The sequence below is a fragment of the Tetrao urogallus genome, assembly GCF_951394365.1.
Source record: "Tetrao urogallus genome assembly, chromosome: Z".
Taxonomy (NCBI): domain Eukaryota; kingdom Metazoa; phylum Chordata; class Aves; order Galliformes; family Phasianidae; genus Tetrao; species Tetrao urogallus.
The window spans coordinates 44,174,234-44,199,480 of NC_136816.1; the positions used below are offsets into that span (position 1 = coordinate 44,174,234).

The window sequence follows — 25,247 nt, forward strand, 5'->3', positions numbered from 1 at the left end:
AATTTTACCTAATCTAAACTGTTGGCATGGGTGCCTTTGTAACATTCTTAAATCTTTCTTAAATCTCAGTGTCACAAAGTTGTTAACTTTCCAGTCCTTTCAACACCTTAATTTGAAAGTGTATTAAAGTTGTCCAAGGTTTATGTTGTTATTCTGTTTCTTTGAGCTCTGATAAAGTATTTCAGTGCTTCTGGCTTCTGTAGACATTATCTGTGATGTTATTTTCAAGCTTTGTATTGGAGGACAGTGAAAACTGAAATTACAAGAATAGAGCTATGAAGCTAGTACTGAACACTTTCTTGAAAATACACTTACCAACAGCTGATGGGCGTGGATAACTTCAGAATAATTATATAACTTCACCGCCCCTATGAGGATAGGCTGAAAGAGCTGTGGCTGTTCAGCCTGGAAAAGAGAATGCTCCAGGGAGACCTGATAGTGGTCTTTGAGTATCTAAGAGGCTACAAGAAAGAAGGGGACAAACTCTTTAGCAGGGTCTGTGGTGACAGCACAAGGAGAAATAAATGGCTTCCCACTAAAAGATGAGAGATTTAGATTGGATATAAGGAATAAGTTTTTTACAGTAAGGGTAGTGAAGTACTGAAACAGATTCCTCAGGGATGCAGTGGAGGCCTCATCTCTGGAGACATTCAAGGTCAAGCTGCACAGGCTACTTTTTTCTGACCTATAAAGTGGCACATAAAACTTTACTGAATTGGGCTTTAATTGTCTGTTCTGTTTGCTTCTGAATTCATTTTGGAGTGAGGTTATCTCTTACCTTGCCTAGTGCTTGTTTCCATCTTTGATCTCTTGCAGCTTTTCTGTGCTGTATTACACATTTAGAGTTCCAGCTGCTTGGTATTTAAACTTCAAAGCCATAGTCATTGCCTTTTTGATGTTTTTGTATGCTGTCTTGCTGTACACATAAGTCTGCATTTGCTTAGCCATTACATTTTTCTTATTCTCCACAGGCTTTCAGTCAATCCGATTCAGAGCCAGAAAAGACTTCATCTTGTGACCTGCCTCTGCCTCCTCCTTCTGCGTTTTCAGGAATAAGCTGTGATGTTCCACAGTCATCATCCAGCCAAGTTGTAGAAGATGTAGAGAAGGATGATGAGTTTGGTTACAGCTGGAGTAAGCTTATCTTTCGTGATAATTTTTCAAATATTTATTGCTGAAATAGTATTGTCAGAAAAGATACGAGGTATCCAGTCTGAACTACTTCATTCTCATGAGTTTTTTTGAGTCTTAAGTGTTGCTGTCAGCTTTCACTTGTGGTTGTCAGAGGCACATAGTGAAACACAAAAATGATTCTTCTAAATTACATATCAATCGTTGTGTTTCTCCATGGTCCAGAGTCACAATTTCGTACTCAGGACTACTTGCAGAATTTCAGTTACTGTAGGTAACTGATGGCTGTGATATGTAATGTTATGATTCCTGTTAGCTGAAAGTATTATTGGGGTAAAGATTATTGCTTTTATATGCTTAGTCTTTTTTAATGTTTTCCCAAGTTAGAAAGAAGACAAAGAACTAGAGATCACCAAAGACTTAGCTGGAATGAAAATGTGGAGTACAGTTGTGACTTTGTTATCCAGTTTACATTTTACTGTCAGATACTGTCCATTGGACAATAATCTTAACTCTCCAACTAGTTTGTGAGCCTATAATGCAAATTCAACTTTGTTTCCCATACCTTTACATTTAGAAAAGATTTCACAGCGCTATGGAAGTCTACCAGGCGAACTGCACATGATTGAGCTAGAAAAAGGAAGGACAGGTCTGGGACTTAGTCTTGCTGGTAACAAAGACCGATCCAGGATGAGTGTCTTTATAGTGGGAATTGATCCGAATGGTGCAGCTGGCAAAGATGGCAGGTTACAGATTGCAGATGAGTTGCTGGAGGTGAGTTCTTGCGATTTTTATAGAAACTAAAACATATTGACTTAAAATGCACTAAATATTAGATCATTGCTGGTGTTTTTTAATGGACCTTGGAATAGAGGACACAGCAATTTCTGCATCATAGATTGTGAATTGTAGAAAACAAAAGGCCCTTAAGCAATCCATCTGTGGAGTGCTCCGGAGTTTCTAATTATTTCCCTGTCTCACACTAGAAGTGTGAGAATACCAAAAAGCTTATGTAACATATAAAAGAGAAATCAAGGGGTTTCAGGGGTAACAGAAACGGATTTGTTTGTATCATGGACTCTCTTGCCATATTTGGGCTGAATTCTAGTGGCTTTTTGAAGAGAACACATGGCTTAATATGCAGGTAACATTCTCAGTATGTTTATGAATGTGTTGTTTATGTTACTGCGATTCAACTGATTTTGCTTGTGGATATATTTTCTGCTGTGGCTCTCCTCAGGTTAGTAGTGATAGTTAACATTACCCTCACAGAACCATTTTTTTTAATGTCAGAACTGCTATGTTGCAGCGTCTAACACTACAGTGAGGAAATTGTCAGTTCTGCCATTCCTTCCCAGCACCAAGTGTGAGGATGACACTGAAGGCATATAGGCTGGCAGGGGAAGACTGGGAGAGAATGCAGAGGATTTGTGATACTGTGGATCTACTCTCATGCTTGTCATTTGCAATAAGTCTAGTGTTGTGTGCTAGGCGGTTCTCTTGAATCCGTTAAAGTTTTTCAAGTTTTAAAACCTTAGTATTGCAAATGCATGGTATCCTTAAAACACATTGAAATACGTCTGTCTGAGTCAGCTCTCCTATAAAGTCAGAGACCAACACAGTTAATAAAACGTTAGCAAATTATGGCCTTATTCTGCAAGTTCACACTTAAATCTCGTGAATCTCAAGGACTTTGTGAGTTTTCAGTGAGTCTTTTCTGCCAAATGAAGATGGCAATTATGAGGTCAAATCTTTATAGATTATAAATGCACCGACATTCAAATTTCTTTGTAGAAGGTACATTGCTCAGAGCTGAGATTCAATAAATAGTGGTAATCTTGTTGTTGGCTTTATGTATTTATTTACTTTGGTTAGAATTTCTCATGGCCTCACTGTATTGCTCCATCAGTCACAAAGCGAAACTAGATAATGTGCTAAGACAACACAGTGTAATCCAGAGAATGACATTTTTAGCATTGTGACAGTGTTAGATCAAAATTAGAATCATAGAATCACCAAGGTTGGAAAAGACCCACGGGATCATCCAGTCCAACCATCCACCCATCACCAATAGTTCTCACTAAACCATGTCCCTTAACACAGCACCTAAAGGTTCTTCGAACACCTCCAGGGTCAGCGACTCCACCACCTCCCTGGGCAGCCCATTCCACTGCCTGACTTTTCTTTCAGAAAAGCGGTATTTCCTAACATCCAGCCTGAATCTCATCCGGTGCAACTTGAGGCCATTCCCTCCAGTCCTATCACCAGTTACATGAGAGAACAGGCTGACCCGCAGCTCACTACAACCTCCCTTGAGGTGGTTGTAGAGAGACGTAAGGTCTCCCCTGAGCCTCTTCTTCTCCAGACTGAACAATCCCAGCTCCCTCAGCAGTTCCTCATAAGGCCTGTGCTCCAGACCCCTCACCAGCTTCGTTGCCTTTCTCTGGGCGCACGCCAGGGCCTCAATGTCTTTCTTGCAGTGAGGGCACAAGATTGAACACAGTACTGAAGGTGTGGCCTCACCAATGCTGATTAAACTGAACTTAATTGAAATTAAATTGCAATAAATTTTTATTGAAAAAGGAAGAGAGAGCAGGACGCAATATACTCCATAATTGTAACAAAATTGTTGCTTTAGCCATGATGTGGTATTTCAGATTTTTTATTTGAAAAATAATTACTGCTTTCTTCTATGTAGATAAATGGGCAAATACTCTATGGAAGGACTCACCAGAATGCTTCATTCATAATCAAATGTGCTCCGTCTAAAGTGAAAATAATCTTCATCAGGTAAGTTCTTATTTAAAAAAAAAAAAGCATTTTAATGTACTCAGGTTCTTGCACCAATAGTACTTCTATTTTATTTTTAATTTTGGGAAGATTGGTATGCTTTTAAGCCCAATTTGTAGGAATTGTTAAATATACGTTGTATTTCTGTTTTGATATTTGCATTGATAATACCAAAAATAATGCAGAAGAAAGAGCTAGAGTTAAATGTGCTCCAATTAAGATGATGTTATTTTACTATGTTTTATAACTGAATCTCTTGTAGAAATAAAGATGCAATAAATCAGATGGCTGTTTGCCCTGCAAAATCAGTAGAGGCTTTACCTTGTGCTTCAGAGAAACTTCAAAATCAAGAGGTTAAGTAAATTTTGTTTTTTTCTCATTTGACTGAGATTCTGACATTGTTCTGGGTAGATGGGTACCCTGTATACTCAGCAAATATTGCACTAAGTAAAGAAATCCAGTGGAAAAATAGAACAGATTTCTTACCAGTGCTACATTTGCTGTACCTAGATCTGTTTTACTTTATGTTCATCTGAACTAAGAAGTAAATCTAGTGTTCCTGTGAAGAGGGTTATAGCAGTTTAAATGGATCCATAACATGATCAGATCCACTTTTTGTTAAAAATGTTAATGATGAAAGTAGCTGCTCACAGTTGTGTTTTCTTTATTAGGTTGATACTACTGCAGACTCTGGTATTTCACCTGACTTCAGTTCATATAAAAATATTCAGTATGTGGAACTTCCTAAGGTATGTGCTGAGAATTAAATTGACACCAGCCATGTTTGTATTCACCGGCTTGTTTTTTTTATATTGGAATCCCTCAAAGCAAACAAATGTTGTCCCTTACTTACTGGCCGTCAGACTGGAGATTTCTAGAGTCCTTTTATTCTTCCTTTCTGTTGAGTGAGCCAAAAACTTTCCTGATGTTATACCTTCCATGAAAACCTGAGGAAGTTTTTTAACATCATGTATATTTGCCAAATGCTCTTTGTGTCTGGAAGAAGTCGTTTTTGATCTAATTTTAAAATTTGCAGTAACTAGCTGTTTGGTTGAACACAGTGAGGTTTTATTATGCTGTATCAGTTAAATCATTGCCTGAGTAGTTTCCAAATGTTTTTGCTAAAAAGGCTAATGGTATGCCAGTCTGCATTAGGCAAAGTAGGTCAAGAGAGATTATCCTTCCCCTCTAGCTGGTTTTGATCAGGCTGCTCATGGAGTAATGTGTCAAGCTTTGGATCCTTTGATATGACAAAAACATGGATATACTGGAAAGAATCCAACAGAGGACCACCAAAATGATCAAGGAAGTGGAGGAGAAGCTCAGAGACCTGACACTGCTCATCTGAAATGAGTCCAGGAGGGAACTTATCAATTTGTATAAATACCCATAGGGAGAGTAAAAAGAGTCAGGCCCTTTCAATGGTTCCCAGTCCCAGGACAAGACACAGTAGGCACAAACTGGAACCCAGGTGGTTCAATTTGAACATCAGGAAGCACTTTTGTACTGTGCAGATGAAAGAGCACTGGAACAGATTAGGTTGTTCAGAATGGTAGTGGAGTCTCTTTTCTGGGGTATCTCTGAAAGCTACCTGGATATGTTCCTGGGCAGTCTGCTCAAGTTAGTCGTACTTAAGCAACAGGTTGGTCAGGAGCCTCCAGAGGTCCCTTCCAATCTCAACCATTCTGTGATTCTGTAATTGTTCTTCCTATTTATGAATTCAACAACTGAATCATAGCTGAACTTCAAGTTTCAGAAGAAAGGGGTTTGAATTTAAAATTCCTTCAGATTTATCTTGGTAAGCAATATACTATTAATAGACTGGGAAAATCTGCTATTTTAGACATAGTTTAGTTTGAAGTAAAACATTGATGCATTGGGAAGACCCAAACTTCTGTTATTTCTGCAGTCTGCACTAGTCTTTTGTGAATGTATTGTAACATTTTGATAAATACAGTACCTAACCATTTGCGTATTTCTGTTTTATCCCAGGATGAAGGAGGTTTGGGAATTGCCATTAGTGAAGAAGACACAGTCAATGGAGTAGTTATTAAGAGCTTAACAGATCATGGTGCAGCAGCAAAGGTGTGAAAATATTTTAAATCCATATGAAAAAAAATATATATACTTTTACTAGCACCCAGTTTATATTTCTTTTTCTATTTTATTTCCAGGATGGAAGAATCAAAATTGGGAGTCAGATCCTGGCAGTGGATGATGAGATTGTTGTGGGCTATCCAATAGAAAAGGTGCTTCTGAATTGTCTGGAATACTGTAGAAATAACACCACTAAGTTTAGGAGATGATGTGTCAAACAAACTTGTGAGATTTTGGTGACTCTAACTGCATTTTCAAAGTTAGCCTAAGAACCAAAGATACACAAGTTTTGTCTGGATAAAAAAATTACTGCAGAGTAAGCTAAAGCCAACATAAATAAATAGTCTTTCACTTTACTACGGATATGATTTTTTTTTTCCTGTTTCGCATCTAATGAGTATGAAGCACCTAGTGCTGGGATAAGAGGTATGAACTATAACTGAATCTTGTCTCTTCATAACTGCACCACTTTAAAAGTGTGAGAAACAATGAAATTGATATGTCTGTATTTCAAACTAGTAAGTTGCTTCAGTGCTAAATCAGGTCATGAACTGAGCTTATATACATGGGGAGTATGTGTAACAAACATCTAGTCTCCAGCCTGATATTTCAGCCCTCTGGCAAAAGCTATTTCCATTCCTAAATATCGGTATTTATTGTTGATAGATAGATTTTACTAACTTCCAGCTCACCAAACTCAGTTAAGGCTTTGTAATGGATTAAGGAGGGCACATTTTTTAGTATCTGCCTTGATACCCAGAAAAGTGATTCTTTTGGTGCAAGATCACTACTGATTTGTTAAAAAGCAATTAGCAGAGTATCCATCTTATTCTCTGAGAGGACTGTTGTGTTTCAAGCAGTAAATACTTAAGCAATAATGAAATTGTTTGCAGGGAAGTGGAAAAGGCTTGAAAAAAAGGAGGAACAGACTGAGTAAGGTTTCATTTCTAAAACAAAAAAATAATTATAATTATATTGAAATGCTTGGAAGGATTTGATGCCTGTGAGACAGTAGCAAACTTTGAAGTTTTTTCACCATATCCTGAAACTACAGCATGAGTTTGATCCCATTTTGTGTTACATTTCAGTATTATCCTTTTCCTCCTGTAGTTCAGATAATATTTTCAATTTTTCCTTTCACCTGTGTTTCTGATTAAGGAGCTTGTATGGCACTACTGTGCTTTGATAGAAAACTTTAGATTTCCTGACATTGATTTTTTGTGAGATCATAACTGGGTTCCACATTAAGAGACAACACTAGTTTTCTGATCTTTCTACTGATTGCTATAAATATAATACTTTGTCCAAAGAAACTGCTCATAGGTAACAATATTACCATGTTGTATATTTTGGCAGACTTCTGTAGAAGGTAATTGAATAACGTTATCCAGGTCAGGCCCTCAACATCAATGTTTATGATTGTTAATTGACAATAAAATCTCCAGAATATTGGCTTCAGTTTGGAGAGCAGTTCGTTTGCCTTATTTTTCTTTTACAATGGGAAGTCCAACTACATTCTTCACCATCTTTTCTTTATATCATTCAGTTTATCAATCTCCTGAAGTCATCCAAAAATTCAGTGAAGCTTACAATCAACTCAGCAGAGCCAGATAGCCAAACCATAGCACCAGTCCTTTCCAGCACCGCATCAGCAGAGAGGAGGAATATCCAGCCACCAACAGCTGTTTGCTCTTCGAACTCACCAGAACCAGAAGCAGTCAAAAGTAAGGTTCTTATGTATCTTGTTTCACAACAATTATGAGATAAAGATGAGGACCCAGATAGTAAGCAAGTTTTGGGTTTTTTTGTATGCATGTGACTGTTGGCTGAGCTTCACTTCCTACTACTTCCAGGTTGAAGAGCAATCTAAATAAAGCAGTGAGACTCCACAGTGAAGACTTACCTCTTGCCTTCCCATATGCCTATTTGTAGAAGTGGAGTGATGGAGGGATTTCCTTTTTTGTCTCAAAGCCTGTGCGTCAAATGCTCAGGTCATGGTTGTCTAGAATGAAGTGGGAGTATTTTCCTTTAAATCAGAGAGAAATTCACATAATCTTTCCTAGAACAGAGGAATGAGTGATGCTTTCCAAGTGCTAAATACTAGCCAAGTTTGAATGTCTCCCTCTTGACAAGAGATGCCACTGATTGATGATGACTAAGAAGCTAGTAAAAGTTTAATTAAATTATGAACGTATTGAAGGCAATATATATGTACATCACAAAGTATTACTGAGTCCTATTTCTGTTGTTTGTTATTAGTAGTAATACTGATACAGAGTTACATCACTGGTAAGGACACACTACACAACTGAAGTCTGTCACTCTGTACAAGTCTATTCCCTCTTTCTCCAGTCTTCCACACCATATCTTATGGACAAACTACTGATGGAGGCGTTGTCAGTGCCCCCTCCATTATCCTTGGGTTGTGATTGAAACTTGATTTCACCAGTCTGTAGGGATATACAGTACATCTCTTGAAAGATCTTTTTCCTCTTCATCCTCGAGCTGATTGTATAACTTACTTCCCAGTTTTCTTCCACCAAGTCTATCTTTTCCCTGCAGATGAGGGAGCACTGGTACAGATTGCCCAAAGAGTTTGTGGAGTCTCCCTCCTTGAAGATTTTCAAAAGCCACCTGAACACAGTCCTGGGTAGCTTTCTCTGGGTATTCCTTCCTGAACAGGGGTGTTGGACTAGGTGACCTCCAGAAGTCCCTTCCAATCTCAACCATTCTGTGCTTCTGTAACAGTTTCTTACCATACAACAAACAGCTTGCATAACAGAACAGCTTGCGTAGAAGCTTTAACCTTGAATAGTCAAGAGTGCTCTTCTACTTCCCTTCAGAGGCCAGACCTGCTTGTTTTGAAGCTTAGTGTTCCTACTGAATTATTTGCTCATGCAATACCTAAATGTTTGTGTACTAGAAATGCTTATTTTTGAATGATCAAACCTTCTTCTAGTTTCAGTGGTACTTCTTTCAATCAGTCTTTAAAATGTCTAAAAAAGGACTTACATACTTGATTTTAAATTCTGAAAAACTCTGTTTTTGATGTCTCTTTAAAGTCCATGAGACATCAGTGATAGAGATGATGTTAACATCCCAGATGCTCTGATTGCGTTTCCTTCCCTTTAATTAAATTATTGCACAATATATCCTTGTAGCGTACTTAGGTTGTTTGCTTGTTTTAACTTTAAAAGATATAGAACTGACCAAAAAAAAAAAAAAAAAAAAAAAAAAAACTGAAGCAAAGATCAATTTGTGTCATACTAGAGATGAACTTAGTTAATATCACAGATAATTGCTATTTCAGGTTATAAGTTGACCAAAGACTGCTGGACTACCACTGTAGTTGACTCATGCTTCATATTCTTTCTCACGGTACAAGTCTGAGTCTGATAGAATACTTAGATTAACCTTGACTTGACCCCTTATAGAAGGATTGGGCTGACATCTTTGTATCCATATGTGTAGTAGATAGTATGCACTCCATCTATGACAGAGTTTAAGTTGAATTATCTTCTTTAACTATCCCAACTGTGAGAATGAAGTAGTACAAATACAGTACATTTTATATGATCCTGTCTAAGTTAAGTCAAAACAGTGGTCCATGTACTTAATGGCATAGAAATTGGACAACTGCTACTAAAACCATTGGATAGTGCTTGAGAAGAAGGGAGAATGGCATTATGTGGTCATTTTGAAATTAGGATGTTATCAGTAGATCAACTGTTGGGCTTTTACTGTTGAGCTATTGGTCAACTCTCAAAATGATATGGTAAATTCACTTTTCTGATACCTAGCCATCCTACTGTAACGAGGATGTTATATTGTTGTTTTAGATACGAGCAGGTCTTCAACTCCAGCCACACTAGCTTCTGACCCGGCTACTTGTCCCATTATTCCTGGATGTGAAACAACCATTGATATCTCCAAAGGACGGACTGGTCTTGGTCTAAGCATAGTTGGAGGAGCGGACACTTTGTTGGTGGGTTGGAAAAATATATGTAATTCACATGAATTAGTAATAATGAAATTAAAAGAGGTTTTATCTTCCTTTCTGTAGCATTTATAAAAAGATACTAATGCTAGCCTTTTAGGGAAAATATATATATATGTGTGTGTGTGTGTATTTGAGATTGGAAGTAAATTAACTTCTTAAATATTTTGGTAATTTTTTCATATTTCTTCTGGCTCTTCATCACTGTTCATCACTACTGAATTTTAGAAGAAATTTTCCATTGGTCTTGCTTCACAGTTTGGGGAATTTTCTTCCAGCATGCAGCATATTTTTGTTGTTTATCTGCAGGGAGCAATCATTATCCATGAAGTATATGATGAAGGAGCAGCTTCAAAAGATGGCAGACTCTGGGCTGGGGATCAGATATTAGAGGTACAGTGGTTGATTTTATCACTGTTTATTGTCATTTGCTATCTAGATATATTTTATTTGTCTGTTGGACAGTCCTTCATAGTTTACCAATGTATGCTTTCATTGTAGGTGAATGGAATTGACCTCAGGAGTGCCACACATGATGAAGCAATTAATGTTCTCCGGCAGACTCCCCAGAAAGTTCGTCTGACTGTGTACAGAGATGAGGCACAGTACAAGGAGGAAGACATGTATGATGTACTCACCATAGAGCTCCAAAAGAAGCCTGGCAAAGGCCTTGGGCTGAGTATAGTTGGGAAAAGGTATGAATGTACAAGGACAGTCAATGTCTGGAACTTGTTAGGCATGCTTGGTTTTTTTTGGTGTGCATTGCTCAGATCCTTTGGGCTTTATTGGCAGTACATGTCATTTTTATGCTTTTCCTAGAGGAAGTAGCCTAAAAAAGTAAGATGATGTTCAATGCATTCCCAATTACAAGCCAATAAAATCACCCTTAAACAGTGTTGTAATACAGGACGTATGTGTTTTTACAGAAATGATACGGGGGTGTTCGTGTCAGACATCGTCAAAGGTGGAATAGCAGATACAGATGGGAGATTGATGCAAGGAGATCAAATATTAACAGTGAATGGAGAAGATGTTCGAAACGCTAACCAGGAAGCTGTTGCAGCTTTGCTAAAGGTATCAAGAAAACAGGAGGTGGTTAAAAGTGAAGAGCTGAAATCCAGATTTTTTGAAAGCTTGAGTTTTATTCAGTCCATATTCAGACTCTTCCTGCAGTGTCAGTGGGAATGAACTTTGGATCTGAATTTAATTTCCTGAAGGCTAGAGCGGTCATATTTTCATAGTTTGTCTGATGAAAATGGGAATAGTGGTAGTAGAGATTCTTATACACTTACAAGGCAATAAAAGGCCATTGGTTAGATACAGCATTAAGTTTTAGTTTGCTCTCTTTTCTCAAAAAAAAATCACATTTGTTTAGCTTTCTCACATTTTTAAAAAGTTATTCAGAATTGATTTTAAATGATGGAGAAGTCGTTGGAGTAGTTATATCAAAAGGTGATTACTTACAAAGTTAATGTTCTTTTATTTTTCCCTGCTTATGTCTATTGTCACCTTACATCAACTAAATGTTATAATGCCTTTCTCAGCGAGAAGGGCATCTAGCATAAGAAACTGCTTTCCCACCAAAATAACTGAAGTAACCTCTCGTCTGCTGCTCTCAGAACCAGAATTTCTGTTCTCAGCAAATTCTTTTTATCTGATCTCCGCTCTCTACTTCGAAATCAGAATGAAGTCATATAATATGCAACATTTTCTGTGGTTTAGCTGGATGTTCAGCTGGTAGCCAACTTTTCTGTCTTCTGTTTAGAGTTTTGAGATATTCCTGCTTTATATCAAGATTCCATTGAGTCATCATTTTCCAATGAAAATGTTAACTTTAAAAATTTTAACAGCCACTATTCATAGCTAACTGTTTGGTACACAGGCACAATTATGCTTGTTTACATTACATGCACAGCTAAATTTTTCCAGATCTTTAACAGTTTCTCATCTTTTTTAAGTTTTTTTTGTTTTTTTTTTTTTTTGTGTAGTCCTGTGAAATGTGACTTTCAAAATATTTCATGTATATAATTATTAACAGTTCTATTTATTTCACAAAGTACAAATGGAATAAACTCACAGATAGGCAATCTTTTTTAGTTTAGGTATCCATTCTGCGTCCATTCACAAGAGTTAGATCTACAGAGAACTGTCTTGTATTGCCTAATATATATTTTTGGTTTATGTTATTTACAATCTTTAGAAAACCTAAAAGTACTTCAGCTCATATAAAACCACCAGAAAGTGTCCTTAAGCTGAAAATGCATCCTGTTCTAACAGTGTTGTTTAGTTTTGTTTTCTAAGTATCCCTACAATGTGTGAAAATTTGATAGTTTTGCTTCCTCATTTGACTGAAGGGTTTGTCAGATAGAGGACTCCAGGAAAAAAGTCTAAGCCATAAAAGACTGTGAATTCACTTAATCAGAAGTTCAGGTGGAAAGTGTTACCTCTTACCTTCACACATAATAATTTTTAAACCTCATTTGTAGGTTTGCATTTTATGTGAGGATGTGGTTATTGTAGGTATATAGGTTACTGGCTCAGTTTTCTGTGTGGTTTAATGTGAGCCAATTCAAGCGATCAGGAAAGACTGCTTTAGCCTACGCACTGATCAAGTCTTTTCCAGGACATATAAATCACTGAATCATAGAATTGCCTGGGTTGAAAAGGATCATTGAGCTTCAGCCCCACTGCTATGTGCAGGTTGACCAACCACTAGACCAAACAGCATTATTTGAGAAAAAAAAAAAAAAAAAAAAAAAAGACTGGTAATAAATCTCTTTTAATGTCACCTCTGAGAGGATATTTATAAGATATGCTAGCTACAGTAATGTTGCAGAAGTGCTAAATCACAGCCTGAAACAGTGATTGAGCAGTTGTTGGGAAGGCAGGGCTAATCAGGGGAGCACAGGTGCATGTTCAGGTGCACCTGAGTGACTGGAAGGCGTGAGTCAGGATCCACCTCTTCTCAGACCTCATGTGAGGGATGTCAGTGGAGGTGAGGGCATCTCACTGGAGATTCCTGCCTATCTGAGACCCTCCAGAGATAGGCAGCTCCTTTCCTTCGTTTCTTTGTCTGTAGCCAAAGACTTTGCCACCCCACTGTTAACGTGGTACTTTTCATCCCATTATAGCGTTACAGGTAGTTTGGAAATTCTGTTAGAATGGGTATGTTCTGTTGTTAGTTTTCATATATTGACCTATTTATTGCTGTGAATTTTCTGACATATTTATAGTCCTTTCATAGGGTAATACAAGTAACCCGTGTTAAATAAACGCAGACTTCTGTGGCAGAAAGTTATTTGGCTCCATACAGGGATTCATAGTAAAAACTTCCCCACTGGAAGAAAGAGGGAAAAGCAAAATAGCAAAAATTTCTATATTTGATTGTACTTCAAGTAGATTTTGATGCTACTTGTACCATTTTGGAAGTTCAGTTTTCTAATGTTTTTTTGAGATACCCCTTTGCTTATGTGTTATCAAAGTCTTGGTTTCTAAATGGTTGTTTGCATAGTGAATTTTGTTCTGAGATATGCATTCCATGCAGATGTATGAATACTCAGTTGTACATTTAAAAACTCGGTGCCTAACAGTAGGATTTTGCGATGTACAAACAATTTGTATCACTCTAGTCCCTGACAGGAGTCAGATGTAGAAAGTCACTTGAATTGCATGTGGGTATTTGAAAAACTGCCTGCCCGACCTGCTGGTCAAATTGAAGACCAAGAAGAAAATGCCTCAGTCTTCTCTGATAATTTCTCACCCCACAGCCCTTAAACATTTGCAGTGGTGGGAGAGGATCAGGGTAGCAACTGTCCCTCCCACTGTAAGTAGAAATCAAATTCCTGACCAACTGGGGGGACCTAAATCAAGTCTATGGGTGCCAATGAGATTCATCCCAGAGTCTTAAGGAAGTTGACTGATGTAATTGCCCAGCCACTCTATGACATCTGAAAAGTCATGGCAATCAGGTGAAGTCCCCGGTGACTGCAAAAAAGGCCTTTCAGAATTTAAAGGAGAGATACAGAGAAGAAGGGGGCAGACTCTTTAGCAGGGTTTCTGGTGACTTTCACCGTGGCAACCTGATCTAGCTGTGAATGTCCCTGTTTATTACAGGGGAGATGGAACAAGTGGCCTTCAGAGGTCTTTTCCAACTCTAGTCTTGTATAATTCTATGATTCTGTATCAACAGAAATATTAATCAATACTTAGAGGTTTTGTAATGCTGCTGTACTTATTGTGAAAGTACTCCACTATTATAATTCTTTGAAAAACATCACCTTGAAGATGTTTGTTGATGTTATTACTTAGAAGCCAGAATTACTTATTAAGGAAAAGGTAACAGAAATGCACTTCTTGTATAGTCTTTGTGTCTGTATTGGAATGCTATACTACCAGTAATATCATTCAATCACAGTTGGTATGATTCTGATTCTTCCATGATCTTTGTCTGTACAGTTCTCATTCTATAGAGTTGTTAACCTTATATTTTACCCTCTGTCCCTATTTTTTCTTCTACCAAGTAAATACTGTCATAAGCTTTAATGTTTTGGGTACTAGGGATTAATCTTGACTTTTTTTTTTTTTAGTGTTCATTAGGTACAGTAAGACTAGAGGTTGGAAGAATAAAAGCTGGTCCATTCCACTCTGAGAGGAGAACATCCCAGAGCAGCCAGGTTTGTAACTGTGCAACCACTTCGTTTGGAAGAAGTAAAATGTGGTGGAATAATGAAAGCAAATAAAAGGAACTGATTTTATGATGACAGTGATTTTCCACACACAAAATGAATAAAAGTAGTAAATTCAGGTTTAGATTAGATGTTGGAGGAGAATTTTTCTTTCAGAGGGTGGTGAGGTGCTGAAACAGGTTGACCAGGAAAGTTGTGGATCGCTAGGCTGGATGGGACCCTGGGCAGCCTGTTCTGCTGTGTGTTTAGAGGTTGGCAACCCTTCCCGTAGCAAGGGGTTGGAAGTAGTTGACTAGTAGCTGACTGAGTAGGTCCTTTCCAGCTCAAGCCATTTTATGGTTCTGCATACTTTGCAGATTTTTTTTTTACCTCTTTTGTATGTTCATTTTAGTTTGTTATCTGTTAAGTACATTATCCAGCCTAGAGTTTACTCCAAAAATAACTCTTCTGTTTTGTCTAGTGTGACTTTTAGGACTCTTGTTTGTGAAGCAGAGTCAACTGTTAGTGTCATCAATACTAGAACAAATTTAAGTGGGCACTGAATCTGTTTGATACCTTAGTAGTAGAGTGGAGTGTTGTTCCAGTAAACTGCACTCTTTTCATTAGTCTTGTCCTATGTTTATTTATTTTTTCTTTGGTTAACTGTAGAGCATTACAGCTCACATCAGTTTCTGCATCTGAGTGCATGTTTCATGGGAGAGCAGGACACTGTGATTCTTTGCAGAACTTTCCATCAGGATTTCCAGTATGAGCAATTTCTGAAAACTCGCTAGTTACCTTAGAACTTTTTGTCGTTATAAATTGAGTATGCAGATGAATGGCTGAATATGAATATAATTAAACAGGAGCTTTTTAAGTTTGAAGTGAGTAGGTTAACACTGGATAAAGACTGAAATGTCTTTCTTCAAAAAGGGATAATCCCAATCCACTTGAAAACATGCAGGTTCTGAGTGGTCTTAATTTAAGCTGTTGGGTAAGAGAAGGCTTACCATATTGAATGTTTTGAAGAGTCTGTAGGATTAAGATATGTTGTTCCTTTATGTTATCCTGCAGGTGTAGTGAAAATCTTTCAGGAAATGTGTAGGTGAACCTGAATGGACAGCATAGTTTTAGCTGATGGAGTGTCTGGAAGAATGTGAGATAGGCATGCAGATGCATAAAGTTCTGTCTTATGTATTGTTTCCCAATAGTGGCTATCTTTTTTTTGCCAGATGGTCTCCTGAACTGATAGAATAGGGGTACAGTCTGGTCCTTGAAAGTAGACTGTTATGTGGGGCTGCAGTCATGCAATCTATGTTGTCCTAATGGTATTTCAAACAAGGAGCTATCTATTGTTCAAGAGATATATGGAGGTTTGGTGTGTCAGCTTTAGCTGTGCACAGAAAAAGTAGCAGTAAAATGCAGTAAAATACACTGAATGCAGTGGCATATAATTTTACTTTTATCAAACTGAGAGTTTGAGGCAACTCAATAATCCTAGTTTAACATTATATTTAGGTCAGTGAAGGAAGTGGCAGTCTCTCATCCTTCAGCATTCCAGCTTCTACTTCCAGCACACCTGAGGTCTTTGAAAGTGGTCTGAAGAAGAATACTGGTAAGTTTTCTTTGTTCCTTCCTCTAATTTATATCTGTGAATTGGTAAATGAGATGTTCTCTAACACTTTGTTGTTATATACTGCAGACTTGACAGTACCAGTCATTGAAGTGCCACAGGAGTTGTTATTATACTGTACATTGTATATCTCTTCAAATTACTTGTAAAAAAAATTAAAGTTGTTACACCAGCAGTTTAGATGATGAGGGTCTAAATTTACCCAGAAATATTATTTAGTCTGAGAATATTGAATAATTACGCTCTCTGTCTCATTTTTGGGAAATATGTGGTCAGTTCTGGACACTGTAGTTTAATTATCTAGGTCCCTCCAAAAATAATGCCTCCTATTTTTTCCATGGAAACTACAACAGATATAAGGAATATAGTAACACTATTTGATAGAGCAAATTCTGAGCTACAAAACATTATTTTTCAACATAGTTACCTACATTAATAGTCTAGTAAAGTAAAAATCTGCACCAGTGTAAGTGACCCACTATTTCACAGCAGCTATGATTGTGTTATCACTAGTTGCTCGTGCAGCCCATTTTCGCTGGCCCAAACAGATGGAAATCAGAAGGCACCAAATTTGGATTATATGATGGAACAGTCCAGACAAGACTGAAAACATTCTCTGTAGTCTTCAAACTGGTGTCAGGCCTGGCATTGTCATGTTATAGGAGAAAATTTGTCTTCTCTGGCCTTACTGTGGAAGTTTGAGCTTTCAGGTTAATCAGCATTGTGATGGAGCTGTCAGAGTCGATGATATGTCTGGATTGTAGGAAATTCAGAAGGATCTCCCCTTTTCTATTCCAACAGAAAGTCCACATCACCTTACCCACCAAAGATTGTGTCTTAATTTTTTTTTTTTTCCAATGGAGAATATATGGGTTGCCATTCCATGGGCTGCCACTTCTTGTCACCTTCATTCTTGTATTGGTTCCATACATCCGACAAATTTGCATACTGTGTTTTTTCTATTCCTGTAAGCATTTATGGGACCTGACTGGTGTAAACTTTGTGATATTGCAGCATTGTCACCATACCTTCCAACACAGTGAAACTGATACTCAGCTCCATACACAGTTCCGTGGTTGTAATTGGCCAGTTAGTGGTGGATAAGCCGATCAACTTTTTCTGATGCGAAAATTGTGCGTGATTACCCAGAACATAGCTTATCTTTCACACTGCAGTCATGACTGCTGAAGTGCTCTACCCACTGCCTCACTGTGCTCACATCCACTGTTTGGTCTCCATAAACACTCAGCGAGCATTGATTTTGTCATTGGGTGCCTTTTTTTCTGCGTTAGCCCCACGTTTTATTCTGGCGCAGTTTCATGTCGGATGCCATTTTGTCAACTGCCCCTTTGCTGCTATCTGTCTAAGGACAAGAGAACATAATGGAATACTGACTTCCAGTTTGACCTCTATTTCCATACCACCACCATCTGCCTCTGATATCGTGGGCCAACATAATAAAATATTAGCAGCTCTTGTAGAATAGATGTGGAATAGATCTCCAGAGATCAGATTTACAGTGAAATGATTCCTGAGCCAAGTATTGCTATCAAATAATAATTTTTCTATTATATTTGGGAGTTACCTAGTTGATATTAATCTAAACATTTTTAGAACTGAGAGAAAGAATGGCTTTCTGAACTATTCTAGAAGTATTTCAATCTTATTAATAGTAATTAAATCCTATTAACAAATAATTTCAAAAATTTTAAAAACATAAAATAAAATAGTAGAAAGCTGGAATCATTGTAGTGGTTTGGACAACTCATAGAAAAATTTTCTTAGGGTGATAGTTCACCTTTTTTTTTTTTAATCTATTTGACAGCAGCTTCTGAAATACAGGGACTAAGAACAGTTGAAATAAAAAAGGTAAGTTACAGGAGTTGGTGTGGTAATATTTAATTTTTTTACAGTGTGATTTCCAATGCTTTTATCTTTATATAAAATAAGTTGTGACTTATGCCAACAAATTTAAAACAGAGGGAAAGAGAATTATGGTATGAGTTAATGGGACCTAGTTCTACTTTTATCAAATGGAGTTAAATCCAGACTGAGTTTTAGTGAAGACGTGGGAACTATACCAAATGTTCAAGTCTATTCTTTTGGATTTCATATTTGTCTTGATGCGTATTTTTAATGGGTAGGCTTTTACATGACAGCTTCTAGCTTTTCAACTGAAGTTCAGTTCTGTTATTCAGTGACTTCTGTTATTTATAGGAGCATGAGTGCTAAGCTGCAGACTATTTCTGATTGTCTAAAACACACATTTCATTTGATTTTGCCTGGTATCTGTTTTTCTTGGTAGCAGGATTGTGTTTAGCAATTCTCTTCATACAGCATGATCTGTTAATTCATGATAGCGTTTCTGGTGATCAGGTAGTCGAGTGTTCTGCAGTGGTGAATAGCTAGTTTTGTTCTGATCTGTAGGAGGCCAATAGAAGAAGATTAATGATAAAGGACAGTCAGTCCTGTGTGTACAGTTTTCTTTGTCCAGATATGCCAATTTCTGTAAGTATTCAGTTTGGCAAGGAAAAGCTACAGATGAGACAGCAGATCATCAACCGCCACTAAATACTCTGTTCTTTGTGCTTTCCTCAAATGTATTAACTTCAAAAAATTGAAGGCTTGAGGTAAAGTCATTCTGATTTTCATGAGATAGGATTTGTAAGACAAGCCTGCAATTCTGTATATATTCTTCCTTCCAGAAAAAAAGTATTTATCTATCTATCTATCTATTTATTTATTTATTTTCATGACAATAACAGGGCCCAGCAGATTCTCTAGGAGTGAGCATTGCTGGAGGTGTAGGAAGTCCTCTTGGAGATATTCCTATATTTATTGCCATGATGCATCCCAATGGAGTTGCGGCTCAGACTCAGAAACTCAGAGTAAGTTAATTATTAGTGTTGTGGTTTCAGTGCAGGAGGGATGATTCATGGTGTTGGATTATTGCATGCTGCAGCCATTTCTGGCTCCATCAGAATTCGTTCTTCTTTAAATGGTTCTTATTGTAGTACTGGTAATTAGGTATATAACATAGTAATTACTACATGCAGTATTATGTAGCAGTTAGCATCATACAACTCAAATTATTGGCTGTTCTCACCCAGCATCAAATCTACTCGAGGTACACAATGGATATCTCCATCCTTCTACATTACCCACCAAATGCATCCAAGTCCTTGAGCAAAACCAGCCCCACAAAAGGGCATCCACTGCTTTCAGCATAGTCTTTAACAGTCCATTCTGCTGTTGGATTTTAGCAGGGCTGGTAGGGGATGCGATATAGCCACTCAAAGCCATGCTCTTTGGTTCAAATGTTTACAAGGTTGTTTCAGAAATGAGTCCTGTTTTCTGATTCAGTTCTGTCTGGGATGCCATGTCTCCACAAGACTTTCTTTTCAAGATCCAGATTAGTATTTCAGATGGTGGAATGGGACATAGGATTCTTCCAGCCTTCCTGTGGTTGCTTCCATTATAAGCACATGGCATTTGCCGTTGTGAGTTTGTGAGGGTGTGATACAATCCACCTACCAGGCCTCCCTGGTATTTATATTTCAGCCATTGTTCTCCATACCAGAGAGGCTTTGTCTGCTTGGCTTCCTTAATTGCAGCAAGTTTTACATTCATAGATAATCTGTTCAGTAGTGTCCACTGTAAAATCTACCTCTTGATCTTGAGCCCATCTGTAGTTGCGTCTCTTTCTTGATGGCTTGAGGTGTCATGGGCACACTGAACTAGAAATTAGTCACCCATATGTTGGCAGTCCAGATTTACCTGAGCCACTTCAATTCTAGCAGCCTTATCCTCCTGTTTTTCAGTGGCCTGGTTCTAGGCTACATGGACATCTACCTGACAAACATTTACAGCCATGTTGTCTACCAGGCAGCAAAATCTTTCCTTGATGCAGCAGCCCAGATGGGCTTGCTTCTATGCTGCCAGTTGTTATGCTTTGATTGCTGTAACCATCCTCAGGGCATTTGCCACCTCCCAGGAGCAACTGCCAATTCTTCTGCTTAGCAATATCTACAGCCTTCACTTCTGCACATTGACTCAGTTCACTTTTTCACTCACTGAGTAGGGCTCCAAAGGATAGCCTTCCACCTCTGATGCCTTCCCACGTTACGACAGGGCTCATAAGTGGACAAGGCATATTTCTCCTCATTTTCTGGCAATTTATAATGTAATGGAATCTCTTCAGCATGCATCACCTTCTCCTCTGGTGATATTCTGAAATCTTTGCTTTCACCCTGGTCCAAAATAATTTCTAAGATTCCTTGAATTCCTTATTTGAGCTGATTGTGTGACCAGTGTCAGACACGGCAGTTGTTTAATTGATCACATCCATACAGTCTGACGACATCCATCTTGCCATTTTATTCCTAAGAACTGGATCTCCTGTGCAGGCCCCTTGACTTTTGCTTTGTGGCAAAATTGGCTTTCAGTAGGATTTGAATTATTTTCTTCTCTTTCTTAAAAACTTCTGTGTTGCCCCACACTATTTGTCAGTGATTGGTGGTAACCAACATGGCTTCATCACAGACTGATCATGCCCTGACAAACTTTGTGGTGGAGTTGCAGTGTCAGTGGGTAAATGAAGGGCAGCTGATATAATCTATCTGGACTTGTGCAAAGCGTTTGGCACTGTCCTGCACAACATTCTGGTCACCACATTGGAGAAAAATGAATTTGATAGATGACCACTTGCTGGATGAGGAGCTGGTTGTATAGTCACAGAGAGTTGCAGTCAGGAACTCAATGTCCAAGTGGAGGCTGGTGACAAGTGGAGTTCCTTAGGGATTGGTGCTGGGACTGGTGCTGTTTAACATCTTTGTAGGTAACATGGGCAGTGGGATTGAGTAGCACCTTCAGCAGGTTTGCAGGTGATGCCAAGCTAAGTAGTGCAGTTGACACTAGAGGGAAGGGATGCCGTACAGAGGAACTTGGTCAGGCTTGAGAGGTGGACCCATGCCAACATCATGAAACTCAACAAGGTCAAGTGAAGGTCCTGCATCTGGGTCATGGTAATCCCAAGCACAAATACAGTCTGGAGAATTGCTTGAGAACAGCCTTGAGGAGAAGGATTTTTGAGGATGTCAGTTGATACAAGACTCAGCATAAGCTTTCAGTGTGTGCTTGCAGTCCAGAAGGCCAATTGTATCCTGGGTTGCATCAACAGAAGAGTGACCAGCAGGTCGAGGGAGGTGATTCTGTCCCTCTACTCTGCTCTCATGAGAACCCAGCTAGAATACTGCTTCCAGTTCCCCACAGTGCAAGAAGGACATTGAGCTGTTGGAGTGTGTCTAGAGAAGGGCCAGGAGGATGATTAGAGGGCTTGAGCACCTCGTCTGTGGGGACAGTCTGAGGGAGCCGGGACTCTTCAGCATGGAGAAGAGAAAGCTCCAGGGGATCTTACAGTGGCCTTTCAGTACCTGAAGGGAGCTTACAGGAAAGCTGAGGGATGTTTTATAAGGGCATGTAGTGACAGGATGAAGGGGAATGGCTTTCAACTGAAAGAGGGTAGATTTGCACTAGATGTTAGGAAGAAATTATATACTGTGAGGGTGGTGAGACACTGGAGCAGCTTGCCCAAAGAGGTTGTGAGAACCCCCTTCTTGGAGGTTTTCATGGCCAAGCTGGGGCTCTGAGCAGCCTGGTCCAGTGGAATGTGTCCCTGCCTATAGCGAGAGGATTGGATCTAGATTCCTTCTAATCCCAACTGTTCAATGTTTCTGTGATTATATCGTCAATACACTGCAGACATTCAGTAGCTTTGCCTCTTGCCCAGTCAGTCTGGATCAGCCCACGGCAAATGACAAGGCTGTGTTTCCAGCTCTGCGGGAGTTGTTTACTGATGCACTGGATGCCCTCCCAGGTGAAAGTTAATTGTGGCCTGCACTCTACCACCAAAGGGATTGAGGAAAACACATCAGCAATTTCACTTGTGCTATACCACTCGGCTGCCTTTGTCTCCCATTGATATTGAAGTTGTAGCATGTCCGGCACTGCGGCACATAGCAGTGATGTTACTTCATTCAGGCCACAATACTCCATTGTGAAATTCTAATGAAGAGTGGAGGCTAACACTGTCCTTATGGGACTATTAATGGGTGACTGAATCTTGCTGGTGCTGAATCTTCTTGGTTCTCTAGTTGATCAATGGAAATCATGTGAAAAAATGTGTTTTAAAACCAGAAAGCTCATTGTTAACCTCAGAAGTAAGGTCAGACCATCTACTCTGATTAGAGATCTGCCCATTAGAAACCAGAGCTGTCATTTTTGGGGAGAACCCTCTCATGTGTTTTCCCATGCAACTCCATGCCTCCAGAATCGACGCAGGTTTTCCATCCCACTTCCTCTCTGTGATGATATAAGTAAAACCACAGAATAGCATGTGGTGTGTACCCACTATCCTTTTCCTGATTAGAGGAATACTTCTAATGGGTGAGATGTTGGTTTGTTTCACCACTGAACCAGTTTCTTTTCCTGAAGCTGTTGAATCAGTTGAACCATATCTGAGACACAGGTCCCTGGGGAGAAAAAGAGATTATCTTGATTTTGTAAAAGTAGGCAAGCCACTTCATCTATCCACCATTCTTTTGTTGTCTTTCCAGTTCGCTCCTGCCAGGATTCTGGCAGACAATGATGGTGCATTCCATATAGCACTCCACCACATACATTATGTACATGTGATGTCATCTGGATCTTGGAATAGAGCATTATCATCCAAGCTAATATCATACATCATCTTTACCACAGCACTTTCCGTCAAGTACTTTCACCATGGTGATCCTTTTGTCTGAGTAATGTACTGGGGCTTCCTTGAAGGGAATGTCTTTCTTTCCCAGCTGACAAGAGTCACTGCCATAAAGTGAAAGACTGTATATCTTTTCCACCTGCTTTGTCTGTGCTACTTTTCCTAGAAGGAGATCCCAGCTGCTGGCCTTTGCTGCTTGCTAAGTCCAGGCTGTTGACTCCACTGTCTCAGCACCAGAGCAGCTGTATAGGATCTGCCTGGCTGATGGCCATGATTTTTTCACGTATAGAATCATAGAATCATAGACTATGAACTAAATCATATTGGTTGCTTGGTAGAAGGTAAATGGTGAAAAATACTAACTTCGGAAACAAGTCTTAAGGCAATCTTGGATCACAGAAGTGGTGAGCTTTTAGAAATTCATGATGGGGAAACTGATTCAGAATCCTGCAAGTGAACAAGTGAACTACAGAGATGAGTTATTTGTGTAACTGCATCTATGCAGTTTTTTCTTCACACCTCATGTTTTCTGCTTATCTAAAAATAAGAGCAGTTTTTTTTTTTTGATGCTGGGTTAAAGCAGGAGGTTTCGACTCGCACAGTGCTTACATATGTAGAGTACTAGAAATTGTGGAATTAAACTAATGCTGTTTGGAGAATGTACAGTGTTGGTTCAGGATGAATTTAAACATATGTTCTCTTGTGATAATCTGTCACTTCAAGCTATCTATATTCAGGTGATGTGCTATATGATTCTATATGATTCATCTCCTGTAAATTACTTTTTACTCTGAACACACTACAACTAAGCAATAATTTGCAAGTTTTTATGTCAAATTTTCTACCTTTGTGTCACTTCATTATGTGACTCAATGATACTATGTCTTTGAGAGAGAATGTACCAAAAAGAGTTGCTGATTTCTTTCTTTCTGCTATGTGTCACTAGATACAGTGATAATTTCTAGCTAAATCCAGATACTCAAATCTGCTGTTATCAAAAGAAAATGCTAAGTATATATATGCAGCTAAACCTCTTACTGGTAGTTATATTATCAAGGTTTTATTCTACAGGTTGGGGACAGGATTGTTAGCATCTGTGGAACATCTACTGAGGGCATGACTCACTCCCAAGCTGTTGGCATGTTAAAAAATGCTTCAGGCACTATTGAGTTGCAGGTAAAAAAAATCTTTAGTATTATCTGGAATATTTTTTAAATGTTATTTTGCCAGTTGTTATGGTGAATTATTTTAGTATCACCATTCTCATTTTACAGACTTTTTTTAATTCACTTTACTGAACTCTCTCCTTAGGTGGTTGCTGGAGGAGATGTGAGTGTCATAACTGGTCAGCAGCAGGATCCATCTACATCCGGTCTTTCACTTGCAGGACTAACTGCAACAAGCATTTTTCAGGATGATCTAGGGTCAGTAACAATATAATACACAACCTTGGTAGCGTTTTACTTCAAGTGAAACTTGGCATAAAATGTGTACTAATTCCATCAGATGATTGATGAATTGTTTGACTTGATCACCTTTGATATATTTGGCACCTTGTAGGTCCCATTCTGCATTTTTCCATGGTGCAATTCACTGCTGCTTTTTTCCTTGTCTACTTTGGAACTAAAATGTGACTTGATTTTTTTCTCTTTAAATAAACTCTTTATTGAGTTTTGGCAGCTCAGATTAGTTGATTTGCCCAAAATCACTGTTCTCAGGCTTAAATAGCCAAGTCCTTTCTACAGTGGTACTTTCCTTCATGTGCTTTCTAACACTAGAATATCAAGAGACACTGAACTTTTCATGTGTACATGGTATACCACTACTGGTAGACTACAAGAGCCAGCAGTGTGAAGAAGAGTTGCCTCAATGTAGGTTATCAATTTGAGACATTTTTATTCTATAAGCACAGGAAGAGAGAACAAGATTCTTTAGCTCCACAGAAGTATGAAGGCTGCCCTAAAAGTAATGCCTCCTTTTTGTTTATTATTTTGGCCCAGAACATCAGGGGCAGATTTTGGTGGTATGGCAGTAGAAGTTGAATGTCCCTGCCAATATTGGTTACATTTTGTCATCATGTGACTGATTGCAGCATTGGGTAATCTGGCAAAATGATGTCTGACATAGAAGTCGGTATGAGAGAAAGGTGTCCTTGAATTCCTCCATGTTGGATAAATA

General features: G+C 38.6%; 1 protein-coding gene across 1 annotated transcript in view; it reads left to right on the plus strand.

Annotated features, from left to right (window-relative positions):
- MPDZ (multiple PDZ domain crumbs cell polarity complex component) overlaps positions 1 to 25,247 on the plus strand; it is a gene marked incomplete at both ends in the record, with an annotated part of 95,301 nt that overhangs the window by 68,171 nt on the left and 1,883 nt on the right. Inside the window, 18 exons of the mRNA XM_079548269.1 lie at positions 972 to 1,134; positions 1,709 to 1,905; positions 3,830 to 3,921; positions 4,184 to 4,274; positions 4,593 to 4,670; positions 5,914 to 6,006; positions 6,096 to 6,170; positions 7,565 to 7,742; positions 9,858 to 10,003; positions 10,325 to 10,408; positions 10,517 to 10,710; positions 10,942 to 11,107; positions 14,602 to 14,688; positions 16,198 to 16,294; positions 18,138 to 18,181; positions 19,078 to 19,200; positions 24,141 to 24,245; positions 24,381 to 24,493. Coding sequence (XP_079404395.1) covers positions 972 to 1,134; positions 1,709 to 1,905; positions 3,830 to 3,921; positions 4,184 to 4,274; positions 4,593 to 4,670; positions 5,914 to 6,006; positions 6,096 to 6,170; positions 7,565 to 7,742; positions 9,858 to 10,003; positions 10,325 to 10,408; positions 10,517 to 10,710; positions 10,942 to 11,107; positions 14,602 to 14,688; positions 16,198 to 16,294; positions 18,138 to 18,181; positions 19,078 to 19,200; positions 24,141 to 24,245; positions 24,381 to 24,493 — 2,126 coding nt within the window. The remainder of the gene's footprint in view (positions 1 to 971; positions 1,135 to 1,708; positions 1,906 to 3,829; positions 3,922 to 4,183; positions 4,275 to 4,592; positions 4,671 to 5,913; positions 6,007 to 6,095; positions 6,171 to 7,564; positions 7,743 to 9,857; positions 10,004 to 10,324; positions 10,409 to 10,516; positions 10,711 to 10,941; positions 11,108 to 14,601; positions 14,689 to 16,197; positions 16,295 to 18,137; positions 18,182 to 19,077; positions 19,201 to 24,140; positions 24,246 to 24,380; positions 24,494 to 25,247) is intronic.